Raw genomic sequence first — 20,689 nt, 5'->3', positions numbered from 1 at the left:
TTTGCCTACATGACTTCCAGTATCTATAACCTCAATTACCCCCACTACTATACTACTAAGCCACGCCCATTCTATTTCCGTTACGCTACACTTTTGCCTACATGACTTCAAGTATCTATGACCTTAATTACCCCCACTACTATACTACTAAGCCACGCCCATTCTATTTCCGTTACGCTACACTTTTGCCTACATGACTCCCTGCAATCTAATTTATAAGACGTTGTCAGGTCAAAATGCCCTTCAGGCAATGAAAGGACAATTATGTTTACTTTGTATTGTGTATATATTATGTATACATATGATGTTTAAATAATAAAATTGATAGAAGGGTGAGAAAAAAAATATATATATTTTTGTAAGACTATCCCAATACAAATCCTAAAATCTATAAATAAAACCAGTTGATGTTTACCGTATTCAGAGACCATCAAGACAACAAAAGATAAAAACCACAAACAGTATGTTTCACGTCAACATTATAAAAAAGACCAACTAACAATAAATAGCATATCAGTCAAGGAAGTATTAAGTAAAAGAATATAAGAATAACAGATGAGAGAAAGGTTCTATAACCTTAAAGGGCATTATTTGCTAATTTATTTTCGTTATATTTCATCTTTCTTGTTGCTGACTTAAATAGTAAATGTGTTATGGTAAGCCTAATTCTTCCCAACCTCAATATCCATTTTCTGAACCGTGGCTTATATTCTAATGGGGAAAATTATCAGAAAACCATCAATAGCAAAACAGGTGTTCAGAATATATAATTAAAGACGTTATAACAGATTATTTTTTTTAAAATGATGGAGCACACTAAGTGAGGAAGTAGACTAATGGTTCTGAATGAAGCAGTCACTGTTATTTTTGTTTCATTATACATTTAAAATTTTCCATTAATGCAAATTTTATTGTCCCCAGTATGTTATTGAAGAATTTTTTAGGATGACTATCACTTTTTGCACATATACTTCAATACATGCTAGATTATGCCCCCAACATTGTGCCAATAAATATTCATTGTTTTTGTCATTTCAGATCGTTAATTATTCAGTTATGTGTCCAATTGTATTATATTAGTCGTCATTCCTTTTGAGCTCTGATCAGATTCATTACCTACGGCAGATAGCTTGGCTGGCTACTACTTATGTGTATGAGAACTGACCAGGAACATGCAGATTCCCATCATTAAGACTTCTTCAGTCCCCTTGATTTCATTTTCTGTTTTTATTAAAGGAGAAGCCCGATAGCATGTAATTTGAATGTACTTGGTTGCAATTCAAATCCATGTTTTTACGGGAAAGTGAAGGACGTTCTTTCTTTTATGGTTCTTCAAAAAGTACCAAATGTACAATAAAAACGATGTCCGGGGAAACTTTTAATTCAATTGGCTTGGGTCAACTGTGTACAGAGTCCATGCTTGTTTTGGAAGATAGTCCGGGTGGTAACTGTGTATTCAGTTGTCATCTTTGTTTCAATCCGAAATCAAAGTGGGGCGAAATGTTGGTTAACAATAAATAGTTTTCTTCTAATATTTTGATACTTTTATTTTTCCGTCACCTAGACTATCTTCCAATAATCTACTTCATAGATCAACTATGTTCTTCCAATAAAAGTATTTTACCAAAATTGTTAGTTCTTGTATGAAATACATTTATTATACAGTCTTAAACCGTTAGTTAGGAAAATGACAAGTAATAAGTTTATTATAAAATGTAACTTTAGTTGCTGAAGTAATCTGGAGGATATTTTAGTTCGATTATATTAATATACTTTATATTCTTTGGGTTCGACCTCTATGGAATTGACACTCATCTGTAAGTAGTGTGCAGTAGCCACTAGCCACCTCCTCACCGTTGTTATTTACATTGTATTGGAAAGCTGTTACGGTAAATTCTCATTATACGAGATCGTTATCTGTTTAAATGTGTACGGAACATTACACAAATATTATCTAATATTTATGATTTGTGAAAGTTCTTCAAGTTACTAAAATGGGAGGAGAGGACAGTGAAAGAAACCTTACTGAAGAAAATGAAAAAAAAGAAGTTAGAAGTCAGGTTCATTCTGTGGAAGTGAACGTTGACCAAGGGGGTAGTTTATTTAATATTAATTTATTTCCTCTTAAGCTGTTATTTTGAACAGTTTAAGTCTTATTGTCTTTTTATTCAGATGATACTGTGCAGGTTTTCGATTCCAATTTACCAAAAACTGTTTCCCTCCTGCATGGACCAAATGGATCCAAGCTATATTTGGTTGGGACAGCTCACTTCAGTCTGGAGAGTCAGGAGGATGTCAGCAAAGTAATGTCTATAAGATTTAATTTTAATATTTACCTTGAATTATCAACTAATTACTACTAGTGTTATAGGTTATTCGTACCGTGAAACCACATATAGTAGTGGTAGAGTTGTGCAGATCTCGAAGTAGCATTCTCAGATTAGATGAGAAAACCATTGAAGAAGAAGCTTGCAACCTTTCATTTGGTAAGTGTTTGAAAAATTTTATTAATCACATTTTGTGCATGTATCATTACATATTTCTTGAGGTAAAAAATTAATCATTTAGCATTTTGTTCAGAATCAAATGGATTATACACTAAAAATGTTAGTGCTCGCGAGATTTGCCAGTATTTTTTCATCAATTATTTCACATTAATTTCATTATTTCAGAATCAGAAAATAACTCATATTTTATTGACAGTGTCCTTACCTTTAAGTTAATAGGCTTAAAAAACTTGTCCCTTTCTTAATGTGTTTAAATGATTGATTTAATTTATTAATGATTAACATTTATCTCTTTCTGGATTTATACTCATTTCCTGTATGATTTTAATCAGTCATTTACTTTATTTTAATTGGTTCATTATTAACTTATCTAAAATAATCTACTTGCTGTTTTTTATTTTTTTTTTTTTATTGTATCCTTGTTCTTTAAAAGGGGTGAATCTAGCACTTATCGTGAGAGCATATTTTATAGTTTACCTGGTCTGGGAAATTTTTTTGAAATAAAACTATAATGTGTGTTTATAGTTTTGGAAAACTTGTGTTTATTCCAATTGTTTTGTATAAAATACCATTAAAGTAAAAGGATGAAAATCCGAAAAAAGAAACAAAAAACAAATGTTGAATTTGTCCTTTTAACACAACGTTGATGATATGTCAATAATTTGAAATGAGTTTATGAATACTAATTTATTTAAGTTAAAGCTTAAGTTTTGTGATGTCTGAAGTGCCATCTTCCTTAGAGATATTGAAATATGATGTTTCATCTCCTTAAAAATTCCTTTGGTATTTATAATCACCTTGGTGAGGTATAAAAATTATTTTTATTTATAAAAGTTGATAGAGTTTGCTTAGTAGTTATCACTGACACCTATACTATCTATTGATAAGATTTTGGAGGAAATGTATTATTAAAATAATGCACTAGTTCCGAACCACAATAATTTTTTTTTTTTTTACTGAACTTATTGGTTTATTTAATAACTTCTATTAAATTAATGTATGTAACATTAATTTAACAATTTTTTACCAAATGAAGAGAGAAATTTTTATTTATTAAAATTTTTATTTGAATTCTGAATACTAAACATTATATAGGAGGTAGATTCAGTCGTCATATCCATTTCAATCTGACAGCCCTGCAAAGTGGGGTAAAAATTGTTTAAAAGTAAACAGTTTTCTTATTGGAAGAATATAGTTGACCGTATGAAGTAGATTGTAGGAAGATAGTCTGGGTGGTGGTGAAGTAAAACACAGTTCTGCAAAGTGGGGCGAAAGGTTGGTTAACAATAAATAGTGTTCTTTTAATATTTTGATGTCATTAATTGATCGCCATCTGGACTATCTTCCGACAATAAATAGTTTTATATTACTATTTTGAAACCTATATTGACTGCCACCCAGAGTGTCTTCCTGTAATGAATATTATATTACATGTATTGATTGATTTAAAATCTAAAATGACTTGTACACTATTAAATTAAAATCCAATTACATCCTTAACTATTTCAAATACATTTTGAATGATTTTTTTCAACAGCAAAGATGAAAGAAATTGTCAAGGAAAATGGATTCTTGCAAGGAATGATGAACATCCTGCTATTAAGTGTGTCAGCCCAACTTACCCGAGATCTTGGAATGGCACCTGGAGGAGAATTTAGAAGAGCATTTCAAGAAGTAACTTTTTAATTTTTTCTTCATTCTACTGAAAGTTAAATAATTGTTTTCCCTAAATTGTATATTATTAAATTCCATGATATTTGGACCTGTGAGATGTGCAATGGTTAAGTTAACTGATTCTCTGCTTAATGCTACTTATTTGATACAGAACTGTACTCCTAGCTGAACCTAGTTTATCTCCTGGCTAATGTTTGATACTTTTTTTTCTCTTGATCAAACCCATCATCCATCTATAGTTGGGTGATACAGGAAGTATCTGCTATACCATTGTTTTTAGTTTTTATCAAACCTGTTTCTCTCCAGACTATAGAATACATATTTTTAAAAATAATTTGGATATTCTTATATATTACTGTTAAATGTAGGTTGGGTTAGCCAGAGTAAAACTTCCTTAGTGCTTCAAAAAATTATATAATCTTTAATTAGGATTCGTATATTTTGGAAATCAGGTCTTAAAGAAAGTTTAATTAAACAACATAATAAAGGATAGAAGTGGCCATTTATATGATATTATCTCTATTGTTATAAAGTGGAAAGGTACTCTTTTATTGTCATAATATTTTTTATTCATTTCTAGGTTTATTCTCCAACTCATTTTATACCGCTTATTCTTTCCATTTTTTAGATGTTGAAGTTTTAGCAATGTTTAGTACCTATGAATCTTTTGCTAACAATCAGTGATGTTGAAAATTTTGAACTTCCCAACTTTTGCCTCTTGGAACATGGATTTCCTTTACTTTTTTTCTAAATCCTCACCTTATGACAATACTTAGATCTAGAAGAGGCTTGGCCAACTAATGGATTAGTTTGAAAATTCTTTCCCTCAAAGTTGTTTAGGGTTTCTTTATTCTAAAGTATCTAGTTGGCTTAGTTGTAGACAAATTTCCTTCCTCTTTAATGATATATTTTGTTTAAATTGTATCGGTAGCATTTCACATTGTTTAGTTTGTTTCGTAGAAAATGTCTTTATAAGCTAGTCCCAATTACCCAGTGATCTAATATAGCAGAATCTACTGTATTAAAATTAGAATGTTTTTAATAATAGTAGCATAATAATAAAACTAATACGTGATACATTATTGAGAATTTTTTCTTTGTTCTTTAATGTTATATTTTAAACAGGTGAAGAAAATCCCAGGGTGTATGCTACATTTTGGGGATCGTCCTATTCATATCACACTCAACAGGGCCTTAGCTGTATTATCCTGGTGGCAAAGGTTAAGGCTTGCATATTCACTAGTATTTGAAAACCATACTTTTACGTGAGTGTACTTCCAAGCTTATTTTACTATTATGTTTGTGAAATTTTATTTTTTCATTTTTTTAAAGGTTGGTTTATGCCTGGGGTTTCTTAATGATTTAGCCTAAGGGCCGCACTCTATTTATTTAAGGCCCAATGGGTAAAACCTACCCATCATCAACATTCCATAGTGTTGAATTACTCACAAATCTTGAGTTTTAACATGTTAGTTATTTTGTTCCTTAAATAAAGCTTATTTGATTATTGTTTTGTATAATTTCTTATATTGCAAATTAGACCATTTATTCAATAAACAGGCCAGGTTGGTAGAGCTCATGCACCATACTTTAGAGACTATTTGTCTACACTGTAAATAAAATCTTTTTAAGTCTCATGGTTGAATTTACTAATCATAAATTTTGAAACATTTAGAAAAGCTGATGTGGAGCAGTTCAAAGAATCCGATCTTTTGGCTTCAATTTTGAAGAAAATGTCAACAGAGTTTCCAGAGATTGGTGAAGTTTTTATTAGGGAAAGGGATCTTTACTTAACATTCAGCCTCCAAGCTGCAGTTTCTTGTGGTTTTTACAATGAAGCCAGTAAGTTGATTAATTTTTACTCCCCACAATTAAAAATTATTGTTTTAGAAACAAAATGATCTTTAGTTGTTTCTAGGTTGTTCTACTTTAAAGTAATTACATCAAGGTATAAAACCTATTTTAAAACTAATTGACTTAATTATTTGTGGTATTTCAGATGTTTGTCAGCCTACAGTTGCAGTTGGAGTTGTTGGGATTGGCCATACTCCTGGAATAAAGGAATTATGGATGAAAGTGTCAGATGAAGATATACAACCTATTCTAGTGTAATTTTTTTTAATCATAATTAATAAATTTATACAATGAATGTAAATATAAATCAGTATAATGAATTAGAGCTAAAATTACCTTAAAAGTGTTCCTTAAGGTTTGATTCCATTGAGGCAATACTAAACAATATGAGGTATGGTACTTATTTTATAATGTTGTATCCAGAATTTATTTCTCTATATCACATGCTCATTGTTGTGAATGTATTGAGTATGTATCTAAAATGATTCTATTGCAATTTAAATTTGGTGCATCATGTTTATAGATCTTATAAGATAATAAATCTATAAGCTACAGTGGTGGATCATTAATTTATTCTGAAATTTTAGACAAATGAGTTAAAAAGTTTTTAATTACTTGCTTGAAAAAATTCTCCTTTTTTTGCTGGGATGTGAGCCACTCTTTTTGGGCACCTACAAAACTCACTTTACTTTTTGTTGATAAAAACCACTAAGAGCTCAAAAGGGAACTGTTTATCTTTCTTTATAGTATCTTTCTATATAGTTCAATTAGGAACTGTTTATATTTTTTTATTGTGATTGTTTTTGTTGGCGATAAAATGCTGAACGCTAGTCCTTGATTTTCTTTTTGACCTAAACCATTTACTCACTAACTGCTTTAAACTATCATTTTTAATTTTATGTTTTTTATAAACACTTAGTTTGTTCTTCCATAATTCTGGTGATCTTCAATCAATGACTTTTTTTTCCGTTATTCCAATCTATATCGCAAAATACAAGCTGTGCCAATCTGCTGACTGAAGGATGACATTGTTTACACATCGAATCCTGTCAAGAGGTAATGCATGTGTACCAACAACAATAATGAACTTTTAGTATATGGCAAGGAGAATTGTTTTTATTGCTGTGTGTTCTTTCATTAGAATTAGTTAGTTACTGTGCATATTATTCGTCAATGCTCCATTTTGCCTCAATGGAATTAAACATTGAAGTTGAATATTTCAGATGTAGATAATATTCACAGAAATGTCTAAACAGTGAAAATTTGTATATTATTACATATCATATTTAATGAGATATGTAATATAGAAATTATTAAAAAAGAAAATTCTGTTTTAGATCATTTTAATTATGTTGTTATGCTAAAATGTGATTTAAATGAAAATATTTATTAAAACTTTTTTTATTTTGTTATAGAATTGAACAGAAGAAAAGTCGGGGAATAGTGAAGAAGACTATAATAGCTGGTGGAGCTGCTCTCCTTTGTTATCAGATATCTAAAAGAGTGAACTTTGGTTCTCTCTTCAATGAATTGATTCATTGGCTTAGACATTGATGTTGGAAGAAATGTATAATCGCTAACATATGTTGACGACATTCCAACTGTTTGAAGAATAAATAAGGCTGTTATCTATATCTTCCTTAATATTTTATATAGGTGACCATTCTCATCTTTTATGATAAGAACGAGAACACTAACTTAAAATTTTATTGTGAAAAGTGGGAGGGGGAGGTTGTTAATTGTAATTAGGAATTTTTCTACTTCCATTAATATACTGAAAAATGATTGGATCTGTTAAAAATATACTGGATCTGGGGACCTAAACCATCTGACCTGACAATATCCAATTATGTTATGACGTAAACATTGATCCTTATCATATTGTTATATTTAGTTTTTATAAATTAGATGACAAATGAAATGTATTTTTTTGATTATAAATAAATATATCTATGACTAGAACGGAACTATTTTTTATTCCTCTACCATTCCCTTTCTACAAGATTATCTGAAGTATTCATGTCAATAAAATTGGATGGTATCTTGCCCAATTAAAGTGGTTGTCCAAATTCATAATTTTCTGATTTCGAAATATCTAATATGGTGTAATAATTTTATTTATTAAAAATAAAATAAAAAAGAATTTTATAATTTTTTTCAAATATAAAAGATACTTGGGTTCAAATTAAGAACTTTACTACTTAATGGATAATATAATTTTATTATATAAGAAGACTCTTAATCTCAGGGCGTGTAGTTGCTAGACAATCAGAAACAGCTATTTACTATAGTTACAATTAATTAAATTAAAATCTAGTTTACATTTGTATCTATTTTATGTATACAAAACTAACCAAGCTAACGATCTTCCTTCTATGATCCTTGGTGTCTTCTTTTATCTATTGTTCTGGCGTCCAAAATGGCTTCCTCTTCTTGCTGGACAGAAATTGATGAGGACATCCTTTCTCTTCTCTGTCCACACAACGACTGCCTCTCTCCAAAACGAAAATCTGTCTTGAGGTTACATGTAGACATCGATTGTCCCACAACAGTTAGGGATTTTTCCAAATGATTTATTTTCTGAATATTATTCATTTGCACTATTTCTTGATTTCTATTTTTCCTTTAATTTACTGTATTTTCAATTATGATGGGAAGAGTTAAAATAGTTTTTATGATATTTGAAATCTGCTCAACATGGCCTTGATTCAATGGACTTGTCTACTGAAGAATACATACCGCCATCTTGGTTTTGTTTGGAATCACGAAGTTAATATAGACAAGGAAAATTGGGTTAGCTTGCTTTTTGGATAAACAAAACAAATGAATATTAAAATGATACATAAAATAAAACATATCAAAAACCCTTTATACATCAAAATATACTATTTACTCAAAAAGAGCATATTACAATGGATCAATTTAAATGCAGGATATATCACATGGGATATGTTTTCTATGCTGACATGTAAATAATCTTCTCTTCCTTGGTTGGAGAAAATATGGGCATTTGTTAAAGTTACATTGGTTGTTCTTTGGAAACACATGTTATGTTAGCACCTATAATAACTTATTGACTGTGGTTCAATAGCATACACCTCAAAACCAGTTTTATACCAAAATTAGATCCTATAGCACTCAAATGCCATGAATGGGGTATAGTTGGATTCACAGAGCAGGCATGAATCAGTCTTAGTTCTTACTTCCATACCATATCTTCAATAAAAGTAATTTTAAAATAATCAGTTTAAAAATTCCAGTGTTGTTAAGCCAGCACTTAATGGAGATATAATGGATTGAATATCAATGCAACATTAGGACCTATGAGGAATGTTGTAGGTTCTAAAACAATTTTTGAGATAACACCCAGGCTCACCCTGATCCTAGCAATAGCTTCCCAAGTGCCATGGTTTCCTTAGGATATTTCTTAAATGTTAAGATTTTAAGGTTACTGTGAATAAAAATATGTGGCGTTGTAAAAAAAAAGTATATTTACAATTGCTATGATGTTTACAAAAGACTTATAATTCCTACAATCTATTTTATCATGTCATCAATTAACTTTAGCTTCGGAAAGGAAATCTTGTTTTCAAGCCAGTTAGAAACTGCCAGCAGAAAAAAGTCCTTATAATTTGGGGCTATGAGCTGTATCCCGATCGGCAGACCATTTGCCGACAGTCTGACTGGAACTGATATAGCAGGACATCCTATAAAAATTTATATAAGTAATAAATAATGTTGAATATATTTCAATTTGAAAATATTTTTGAGAAAATTAATATTAAACATTTTGATCCGTTCAAAATAACATGAAATAAATTAAAACTAACTTTTTGTGTTTGAAATTAACCTTAATTCTATTGAAATATCAATCAATAAGAACTTGGTAAATTTTTAAAAAATGGTGTATTCTTTTAAATGAGTTAAGCATATATTTACATAAAAGGAATTTAACATTGCTGTACCTGATACTTTTGACCGCCAACCTTGCCAACCTCTTCTTCTTTTTTTTTATATTGGAAGAAGTTACTTGACTGTATAAAGTAGGTTGTAGGAAAATATTCCGGGTGGAGGTCAATAAAGATACCAAAATAGTAGAAGAAAACTATTTATTGTTAATCAACATTTTGCTCCACTTTGCAGGGCTGTCAGATTGAAACAAAGATGACAACTTTGTATTCAGTTGACATTGGTTAACAATAAATAGTTTCCTTTTACTATTTTCCTTATCTATTCTAACTTTATTGACTGCCACCTCGACTATCTTCCTACAATTTTTTTTTTAAATTAACATTTTTTTTAATGCAGGAAAATTAATAAATCAACCTTTTTAGATTAAAATATTTACATTTTTATACTATCATCCAAAACTAAAAAATGTTGGGCTCCATGCCCATTTTGAAGTTGTCAATTATTTTAAAATAATTGATACATCATTAATATTTATTTATTCAAATTTTACAGGATAACACTTCTTTTTACTGTCCAAATAATAATAATCCAATAGTTAAGTATTTCATTCTATCATTGTTATTATTTTCATTCTCTTAGTTTTGGAGAGTAGGTTAAAATTTTAATTAATCTCTTTATAAAGTCAATTTATAATATCATCCCTTTCAAATATTTAATCTAATTTATATATTATCTTCTTACATTAGATTGTAATAGAAACCTCTTATTCTTTCTATAATTATTGAATGTTATTAGTTTAAGGAGGGTGTGGCCAACACAAATAATCCTGCGGCTCACTTTGGAAATGCACCATGACTCCACGGGCCGCATATAAAATTATATATACCCACAGATCATTGTAGAGTAGACCCCATTTACATGTGAGACCCACTTTGACATTTTTTAGAGTTGAAAATTGAAACATAATGAGTCCTTACTCTAAACTCATTAATAAAACAGGTAATATGTGTCATATATTTGTAAGAATATTGTTTTAAAACAAGTTTAACCTTTTCTTATAATTTCAAGTTATTCTTGAATATGTGAATGCACAAATCTTTTTAATACATTAGTTTTCACCAACTTTGGACATTATAAAATAAATATATTTGTAAAAGTGACATATTTCGTGGGCTCTAAAAACGTACAAGGTGGGCCACATGCAGGCTGTAGGTTGGCCACCACTGGTTTAAGGTACCTGTACTTATACCCCATCTTTGTTTACAGATTAAAATGTGAATCCTTTAAATTAAAACTATTAATTTTACATTACATTAAACCATTTCTAAGCTTCCTGCTGGATTTGTCAAGTATTTACTGAGCCTTTTTTAAAAAATATAATGAGGGTCTATACGGCTTGTCTCATTCTATATCATATATTTGTTACAGTGATAGTTGAAGTTTCAAGAAAGGTTGACATTCACTAGTCATGGTCATCTTACACTAAACAACTAAATGTAAGTTGTAAAGCCAAACTGAAAAACGTAACTTTCACCAGTGCCTGACTTCCACTAAAAAGGATTCGTTAGAGATTTGTTGATCCCATTTGAGCAACTGTAGGGATGGGAATTTGATAAATGTGACAACAAAAAAAAGAAATACATTTGTCATATCGAGAAAAAGAGGTTCTCAATTACTACTATGCCATCTTTTGAACATTCCCTCAAACAATTTTATGTATTAAATAGTATCACACATCGAAATCTGATAGAATGTGGTTGTGTAGTATTTAACTTTGAAACATTTAAACTATATGTCTAAAAAATATTAGGTTTTTTTTGCTATATCAAATAAGCATTGCCATAAAAAAATGTAAATATAAGCACTAGAACGTTGGAGGAGAGAAACATAAGGAAAGTCCTTTCCATGGCTGACTGGTAAGGCTTATAGTGTGTGTGAGAAGCACATGGGAAAACCTGCCAAATCTACTTCCATAGCTAAGGTCTATGAATACATACGTGATCAAAAGGTACAAATTATAGTTGTAAGCTTTGACTTCTGATTCATTATTAAAAATTTTGAATTAAAAATAAAATTAAATCTTGAAAGCCTTATAGTACATTCATTTTTTAAAGTATAGGATATTGTAGATTTTTTTTAATTTATAAGACATAGCTTAAGCAACAATGCCCCTAGAAATAGTGTGATACTAGTTCATTTAACTATATTTACCAGCAAGATTACAAGGTTGAGTGCAATAGTCCTCTGAAGAGCATTGCTGCCTGTTGTCAAGCTTACAGAACTCAGAGAGAGATGGAGCTTCTGTTAGTGTGGTAGGAGTTACGAGGATATCTACTGACTTCCAGACGTCAAGGAAATCATTTACTATCAGTCTTCGTACTTTGAGAGCTTTTTCAAAGTACTTTTTATAATTTCTACAAATATTAGGAAATAGAAGTTGTAAATTAAACAAAGACTAATAACTAATTTACTAAATATTTAAAAAAATACTGTTAAAACATTAGCAATTACAAAAATTGAGATTAAACCATTTTTTTTTTTTACTTGAGATTAATAATAACCATTATCGAGTGCTGTGGGAATAAACTTGAAACAAAATAATTTTTTTAAACATATACAAAATATAAACTAAACAATTACTAGCTGTTTAGTTAAGTTTTCCCAGGACTCAGATAATAATACTCAATGGGACGTTGATTTTCAAATACCTCTTTAAGTATTATTTTACATACATATATGCATAAACATCCATAAGTACATATCTAAAAAAAAAATTAATTTCAGAAATATCTAAATATAAAATAAAAAACAATGATTCTCAGTATAGTATATCTCTTCTTTTTAGCAAGAATGAGAAAGAATTGCATATCTCTGCATGCATTTAATGGTTATTATATAACCATTCAATTAGTTTTTTTTTAGTAGAACAAGAACTAAAGATTATTGACTGTATTAAATGAGTTTAAGTGTGTAAAAAATTACCAAAAGTCATTTCCAGTAAAGTAGACCAAAAACATTTTTTTAAATGAAAATCAATCAGATTTGGTTTTAGGGTCTTTGGAAACCCTTAAATGTGAAATTTCATCGGAGTTAAAAATTGGAAATTTTTGGGCTTGATTTTTGGAGGATATTTTTCTGGCGATCTCCAGCATTCACGAAATAAATTGATAACTCCTTACAATGTAACTCAAATCAAACCCAATTACAACTGTTGGAAAGCTAAATTTCTGCTCTTCCAAGCCATATCAGTATATTTTAGATTTTTGCCTTAAATGGAAGAAAAAGCAGTTTCAAATAAAGACAAATTTCTCAAATGTTTTATTTTCTATCTCTGGTTCTAATTTGCTTATTAAAATTGGATTTGTGCAGTTTAGAGGATCCTAAGCCTCTTTTATGTTTCATGTAGATTAGTGGCATTGTGTTGAAGTTATTTCAATTTTTGTGTTTTCGAATAACAATCTGGATCTGAGTACTACAGGATCTTCCTTCATATCAATCAATTATCATACCATTAAAAAACAAAATTAAAGCATGCTAAATTTAAAAATATATTTAACAAAATCAATATTTTTATAACAATAGACCTCTGAAGCAAGAAGTAGTTTCCTGCAAGTATCCTAGCCTTGACAACTTGACCAAGGGCAGTGGCACGTGTTTCAGCATAGAGACTCTCCACAGATGTACCCTCATGAGGCCTGAATCCATATTTAAGACCATCGTACCTGGCCATATTGGAGGCTACTTCGGCTTGATTCAGCACAGAATAACAACTTATTGAGTACTTGGTATGCGGTAATGATACCTATTTAAACAATAATTATTTTTTACTAAGCTAAATAGTTTTAAAACATGAACTAACACATGCAGTAGCTTCAATAAATTAATACAACTAATGTATAAATTATACAAATAACCCTCAAAATAAGTCAGTACTACAATATGCTGTATTCAAAGTATTTATAAGAAAATTAATAGAATGCACGTAAAGAGGCCAATGCAAGGATGAAAATAATAGACTATATTTACTTTTAACCTAGAATATTGTTTTCTTTAACCTTTTTGACTGAAGATCCAGCTTTCTCAAAGATACCTGCAACCAGTTCCCATGCTGCAAGAACTTCTTCTGATAGACCAGAAGGATGATACTCCATCGGTATCCCAATCCTAATCTGAACTGGATCAATAGAAAGAGGTTTTTCTGGTCTTGTATCAGTAGCTACAGTAGTACTATCAAAAGAATCTCTACCACAAATGACTCCTAAAAAAAATTCATAAAATTCATTCTTGTTCTTATACTTGAATATAATTTTATTTTTATGTCTTGAAGGAAGTAATTAATATTTAATAAGTCCTTCTTTTGCTTTCGTTTCTTAATAATCAAGTAGAAGTAATTAATATTTAATATTTGTTTTTGGCTCTGATTCTATAAATTCAAGAAATGAAAACATCTTGTTTTCACTTTCAAATTTTTGAAACGAGTCATGATATAAAAATATGGAAGTCAGTTGCTGACATGCAAGGTGAATGTGGTAGAACTTAAATTATCACATCACATAATGTAACTATTTAAAAAAACCAAATGGTTTGAAAATTAAAGTTCTACCTGACTTGTTTCCAATTGACTACCATTTTTTCAGAGTTCTTGAAAAAAATAAAATTAAAAAATGAGAACGATATAAAATTTTTATTTCTCCAGTGTATCGATTGAAATGGTTTCTTTGAACAAGGAATAAAAAACCTTTTTTGATATTGAGAAAGTGTGTTGAACAAAACAAAAGTTATTTTGAATACAGATGATTTCACTTTGGTTTGTTTTTCTTTCATTAAGCTCATATTATAGGAACTGACATTTTACATATTCCAACTCAATGCTATCCAAAACTTGCATTCAGCTTTTATTACAAGAATGATCATTATTAAAATTATGGTATTAATTTTGAAATAAAGTTACATTAATTACTTACAAATTATTGATTAACAATAATACATATCTCAATAGTAAATAAAATTATATTTTTATTTACCATACACTGTAGTAGCATCACTAACAGATCTAGTCAAAACAGAAGGAACATCCATCGAGTTAACAAGTGGTATAAGGCCATGCCTGGAAACGGTAGAATAGGTGGGCTTGAACCCAACGATACCGCAATGGGCAGCAGGATTTCGTGCTGAGCCTCCTGTGTCTGATCCAAGAGCCCTATATTATGAATCATGATTATTTACACAATAATATAATACACAAATAATAATACAAACTCAGTTCAAATCTTGTACATTTTTTTTATCCCCCTCCCTTGCCATTTCTGGTATATGGGGTGCAGCAGCAGTGGGGTAGTGTGCTGGGGTTTGCGCATGCCACTGCTCCCAAAAATCAACAATTTATTTTTTTTTTAAATTAAAATATTGTACATTATAATGCAAAATGTTAAAGGGAAGTAATCATACGCAAAACAAGTCCCAGTAGCAACAGCAACTGCACTGCCTCCAGAGCTACCACCTGAAATGCGCCAGTCTGCAGGAAGTTTAACTTCTTGATCATCAATCGAATATGCAATATTTGAACGCCAAATATTCTTTGTAGGTCCATGGATGGAGTCGACAGTACCTGAACTAACCAAAAAAAAAAAAATTATTACTGATACAATAAATTGTTTTCTACAAAGTTAAATAATAGAAATTCTAAAGTTTAATGTTAAAAATTTGCAAATAGAATTATAATTCTTCTTCTTTTGAATTAATTTCATCTTTAAAGAATTTTTTAATAGAACAATTGCTAAAGGTCAATACTAGTATAGATCCTATAAACCTAAAAACAATGAAGGGTTCAGAAGCCAGGGAGGATTATGCATACAGTAAGAGTAGATGAAAATCTTCATAATGATTAAAAACACTAATAAATAGAAAACTTCAAAGGCCTAACATTATTTAATGAAAATAGTTAAATTGATGTGTGGAAGATGGTATTCATAGCAAGGAACATTTCTAAGCATGAAGTAGAGAAAATGATTGTTTCCAAACAAATATTTCTTCACATCCTTATCTATTCTTCAGAATCATGAACTCAAACAAATCAATACCAAGACTTTAGGATAACATTTTTCTGAAGATTTAAATTAATTCAAATACAATTTTTTTTTTTGGATATATAATATATATTTATTATATATTATATAATTGGTAATTTGATTAATTCATGACCAATAATTTAATTAAAATAGTTATATAAAGTTAGCATTGTTTCAAAAAGTAACTATATGATTTTTCCTATATTTTTTAATCAATTACCCGCAGATGAAGATGAGAGACACCCTTTAAAAATAATGAAAGTTATAGTTATATTTTACAAATTCTAACATTATAATATGAGATGGTTGGGAGTGTGGTCAGTAAAGAGCACAAATAAGTTAAAACTTATTTTATCAGTGCCAATGTTTTGGCCAGAATATTAGGCCTCATCATGCAAAAACCAAGAAAAACCTTACATAATAACAGGAAAGAAAAAATTAGAAAAATCTTTTTGTTTTCAGAATTTACTTTTCAAATATATGTATAAAAATACATTGAAATACTCTAAATTAAATGCATACCCCATAGCAAATTCATCTAAATTACACTTCCCAATAATAGTAGCTCCATGATTTAACAGTCTTTCAACAACCGTAGCATTATATGTCGGTACAAAATCTTTGAGCATTCGAGACCCACATGTTGTTGTAATGCCTTTAGTACAAAAGTTATCTTTCACAGCAATTGGGATATTATGCAGCCTTGAAGAATTTTGATTGCCTGAAAGAAAAATAGGATTATAAAGTAAATTAATATAATCCTAACAGTGAATTATATATCATTATTTGTATCATACAAATACTCTAAAGTCTCATTTATCTCATAATACTTTAGGGACATAAAAAAAAAATTACTCTGTTTATGAGGTTTAAATTCCTTTTGTATTGAAATAAATGCATTCAAATCTTTTATTAACTCAGTCCTTCTCAAGCAAACACGGTACAGTTCTGCAGCATCCATACGACCATTCTGTAGTTGTTTTCCAACCTAAGAATAAATAAAGAATTTAAATTGATCATAAAACATCAAATTAAAAAAAAAAAATGAATTAATTAATATAGTTATATGACTTGGTACATGGAACAAATAAAGGAACGTAATTTACCTCATTTTGAATAACACAACAAACAATTATTTTAAATTTGTATTCGATAAATAATTTCATAATATAAATATATAAATATATTTTTTTTCAAAACCTCCTTTATTATTAAATTCATACAATACATACATACATGTTGGACATAATAAATGTATACTAGTATATTACCTTGGATTATACTAGTATACATTTATTATTTCCATTATGTATGTGTTGTATGAATTTAATAATAAAGGTTACGAAACAAACAAAATATTAGCATTTTACTGCAGAGTGGATTAATCAAAGTCAGAAGTGTTTATTGGTAAGAAAACAATTTAAGAGAATGAAATTTATAAATGACAAAATGTTATGAAGTAGATTTTATTATGAACCTATACTTATGTCTCTTTAAGAAAAAAAAATAACAAGACAGTTGGTTTAAATGATTTTAAAAAGTTTGATTGGTGAATATTTATAAAATATAATACAACTTATAAAGAGTTTGGTCTTCTAAGCTTCAATTTAAGGAATAGGAAGGTCAATATAAATAAAACAAAACTTGGAATAAAATATTTTATTATTTTCACATCAGTTTACTGTAAACAAAGAAGTAAAAAAAAAATAAAATTGTCTTTACAATAAATGGAGCACAAAAACTAGTTAAAAGCTAAATGAATAATATGAAACTAACCGCTTCAATGGTTTGTAATAACATAGCCGAACTAGCTATTAAATAGGTAATTCCTTAATTCTAGTAAATAATAAAATGAGCATGTATCTTATTTCTAAATGATAATAAAAAATAACAGTTGTAAAAGCATGTTATCTTAATGATTTGTAACCTTCCTGGCAATGAGATCGGAAAGCATAACTTTTAACAACTTTTAGCAACATGCTTTACAATTTTATGAAACTTAACTTTTTGTCTCAAGATTAATTTTCGTTATTGCTATAAGAAAGTCATTTTAGCAGGAGCAATAAACATAAAACGTTATGTAATGTCATATATTTGACAGCTCAGAAATAAAAGTCCATTGTACTGTAGTCACTTTAAAACCAACAACATATTGCCAATGAATTTTTTTAAATAGTCTATGTTGAATATTTTTAGTCAAAATAGTATTTTTCAATATACATGTGTAAAGCGCTTATATAATAAGATGGTTCTCAAGTAGTTCTCGACGGAATGCATCATCTGTTATGTTTGTGTATGAATGATATTTACAATATTTAAGAAAAAAATTATTATTATTTCGTTGATTTTATATAGAATTATAATCTCATTTTGTTTCACTTGATGTACTCGGAATTTTAATCCTATCTGAATAACTAATGAAGTAAGGCAAATAAATTAGGAGTCATGTATATTACAGACACCAATAATATGTGATTCGGTAAGTACGTGATAATCATACATAGTCTGCAGTACGGGTGTTTCAAAATAAACAGCCTTTATAGTTAACATAACCTAGCGCTGGATTTTTTTCGAGTGAATCTATCATCGATATGATACCTTCTATAATTATCAGTATTTTGTTCTAGAAAGTTATGAGAAGGCATAGTGTATGCATACACAACCCCCCTTGTTGTTATATTACCGACGCAGGTACTGATTCATCTTTAACTGAATGTTGTTTTCCCCAATGTAAAAATCATCCAAAGAAAAAGAAACCCCACATCAGTCCCAGCAACCTAAGGTAAGTGTTAAAATGGATGATATCCTTTTCCCCCCCTAATTATTACAAGTAGAGACTGGATTTTTGTGTGGTAAAAAAACCAAAATAGTGCAGTACTAAGTCAAAATGTATACAAAACATCCAAATCCAACAATAATATCTTTATTGTTTGATTTATGACAGTATAGTACATCTAAGATGAGTTTGCCTGTGCGTAAAAGGAGGGTAGAGATGGGCAGTAGCAAATGTTCTCCCGCCTACCTCCCACTCCTGGCATCTCTCCATTAGGTCTGTTCCAACTACCACTTCTAACTGCCGGAAACTGTTCGCAGCATGCGTAGTACGTGATTTTTCCTCCCAAATTATGTACTGCGCATGCTCCGTACACTCTTAGATATTCAGAAGTGGTTGTTGGAACAGACCTACTCAGTTGACTACACTTACTTTCCTTTGGTAACCTTTCTTTTCCTTTCCTCGACCTATTTCTGCAACTTTAAAAACAGAACTTCCTCGTATCAGTTTTTTCAAAAATATTTTTAATTAATATCGCAATATTATAAGTTTACCATGCCAAGTAAACTGGGTAAAGGGAAAACTATCCACTATCAAACCAAAAATGTTATTATGAAGGTACTTAAATTAATGAAAACAGAGGCTGAGAGTTGTTCAATCCATGTTTCCTCTTATATAAAAACGGTTCACCAGGCTACTGATGTCTCGAAAAACATTTGAAGAGCTGTAGAGAGGGGTGATAAATTTATTTCTTGTTTTGAAATTCATGCCAACATACGGACCATAAGTTAACACTGACAGTTTTGATAAAGAATCCACTCGCAGACTAGTTTTTAATTTTCATATAAATTATTTTTTAAAAAACCGTTTTTGAGGGATATTTTACGAAAAATACGGTAAAATTCAGAAATTAACTTCATTGAAAATAAAGACGCATTACGTAAAGTAATAAACTTGTAGCGACACTCTACCTGCTGGTCTATCCTGTAACTATCACAGCCAGCGAAACCGTCCACGTTTCCCGCCAAGACGAATAGCTTCAGTTTGTTCCACCTCGGAGTATCACCTATGTTTTCTCTACTCAGAAATTGTGTTAATTTATTCAGTAAAATGTAAATAATTGTATAATGTTATATATTAACCTGTAATTAGTATTATAAATGTAAATATGTTGATTTGACAAATAAATATTACTAAAAAGAATATACTGAAACACAAAAAAGTAAGTTCTTACAGGCGGTGCCTCACACGGGCCTTTGTATCATTAGTAAGATTAATACCCCATTGATGGTGTTGTAGCAGTACCTCACCTCTTGGCGACTCTTCACTCTCAGAAATTATAGTCAGCGTTTCTGCAGAGCGTGCATCTCTATACAGAGATAAATATTTCTCTAAGACCTTTAAGTATCCACGGTAGGAAAAGGTAGAATTCATTTTGGATTCTTTGGATATGTTTCTCCTCCACTTAATGCATTTACTCATCCATGCCTATTTCTGTTTTAGAGGGTTCAGGGGAAAAAAATGAAACAGTACCTTTTTGGGACAGCAAATAAGACATTCAGAGTTTATTATTTCTATCCTCTTTTTTGTACGAAAAGTTTTATTTCATGCTTGTTCCCTATTGGTCACCTCTTTCTTTTACCTTCAATCCTTTTGTAGGACTCGGCGGCTAGCTAACCTCCGGGCTTACATACCAACTTTGTATCTACAGGAATAGTATCCGGTAGAATTACCTTCCTGCAGGACCCGGCGTCTGGCTACCCTCCAGACTTGCATTCCTCTTTCGTACCTACAGGAATAGAACCCGGTAGGACAAGGTTACCATCTTTAAAGAATTTATGGCTTGATTAGGCAAGGTTTAAATAAGGTAACCTTACCTGTATTGAACACACATTGTCGAG

General features: G+C 30.0%; 3 protein-coding genes across 10 annotated transcripts in view; 2 read left to right on the top strand and 1 right to left on the bottom strand.

Annotated features, from left to right (window-relative positions):
* The first annotated feature begins 1,799 nt into the window (after window positions 1-1,799).
* On the top strand, window positions 1,800-8,002 carry LOC106679587 (traB domain-containing protein). 2 transcript variants are annotated; one of them, XM_014418831.2, is made up of 9 exons: window positions 1,800-1,889; window positions 1,978-2,094; window positions 2,173-2,303; window positions 2,372-2,486; window positions 4,045-4,181; window positions 5,307-5,446; window positions 5,857-6,023; window positions 6,181-6,289; window positions 7,451-8,002. In XM_014418831.2, exons 2-9 carry the CDS (start codon window positions 1,995-1,997, stop codon window positions 7,587-7,589), a joined length of 1,038 nt encoding a protein of 345 aa, XP_014274317.1. In that variant the 5' UTR covers window positions 1,800-1,889; window positions 1,978-1,994; the 3' UTR covers window positions 7,590-8,002. The 2 variants fall into 2 exon arrangements, with proteins under 2 accessions (XP_014274317.1, XP_014274316.1); XM_014418830.2 differs by having other exon boundaries at window positions 1,820-2,094.
* Window positions 8,003-9,508: 1,506 nt separating this feature from the next.
* GatA (glutamyl-tRNA(Gln) amidotransferase subunit A, mitochondrial) lies at window positions 9,509-19,867 on the bottom strand. The gene is made up of 10 exons (XM_067052787.1): window positions 19,760-19,867; window positions 16,871-17,003; window positions 16,538-16,736; window positions 15,396-15,560; window positions 15,225-15,308; window positions 14,972-15,147; window positions 14,003-14,205; window positions 13,532-13,749; window positions 12,159-12,361; window positions 9,509-9,742 (listed from the first exon to the last, which is right to left on the bottom strand). The coding sequence occupies exons 2-10, from the start codon at window positions 16,974-16,976 to the stop codon at window positions 9,573-9,575; spliced, it is 1,524 nt and encodes a 507-aa protein (XP_066908888.1). The 5' UTR covers window positions 16,977-17,003; window positions 19,760-19,867; the 3' UTR covers window positions 9,509-9,572.
* The window catches only part of LOC106679581 (uncharacterized), a 22,405-nt gene continuing 20,002 nt past the window's right edge, over window positions 18,287-20,689 (top strand). For 5 of the 7 annotated variants that reach the window (XM_014418819.2, XM_014418816.2, XM_067052786.1 and 2 more), the window contains exons 1-2: window positions 18,287-18,494; window positions 18,643-18,797. In XM_014418819.2, the coding sequence (XP_014274305.1) occupies window positions 18,649-18,797 (149 nt within the window). In that variant the 5' untranslated portion in view covers window positions 18,287-18,494; window positions 18,643-18,648. The remainder of the gene's footprint in view (window positions 18,495-18,642; window positions 18,798-20,689) is intronic. The other 2 variants (XM_014418817.2, XM_014418820.2) reach the window with 2 other exon arrangements.

This window comes from Halyomorpha halys, unplaced genomic scaffold (assembly GCF_000696795.3).
Source record: "Halyomorpha halys isolate HHAL.00 unplaced genomic scaffold, Hhal_1.1 Scaffold209.1, whole genome shotgun sequence".
In the NCBI taxonomy this organism is placed as follows: Eukaryota; Metazoa; Arthropoda; class Insecta; order Hemiptera; family Pentatomidae; genus Halyomorpha; species Halyomorpha halys.
Note: the sequence above shows the minus strand (reverse complement) of the source record. Positions and strands in the feature narration are given on the sequence as shown.

Coding starts and splice junctions, on each gene's coding strand:
- LOC106679587 (XM_014418831.2), top strand. CDS start 1,995: ATGGGAGGAGAGGACAGTGAAAGAAACCTTACTGAAGAAAATGAAAAA. Junction 2,487..4,044: donor AGCTTGCAACCTTTCATTTG/GTAAGTGTTTGA, acceptor TTTTTTCAACAG/CAAAGATGAAAGAAATTGTC. Junction 6,024..6,180: donor TGGTTTTTACAATGAAGCCA/GTAAGTTGATTA, acceptor GTGGTATTTCAG/ATGTTTGTCAGCCTACAGTT.
- GatA (XM_067052787.1), bottom strand. CDS start 16,976: ATGGATGCTGCAGAACTGTACCGTGTTTGCTTGAGAAGGACTGAGTTA. Junction 16,737..16,870: donor ATTTAAACCTCATAAACAGA/GTAATTTTTTTT, acceptor TTTTTCTTTCAG/GCAATCAAAATTCTTCAAGG. Junction 12,362..13,531: donor AACTACTTCTTGCTTCAGAG/GTCTATTGTTAT, acceptor TAATATTTGTAG/AAATTATAAAAAGTACTTTG.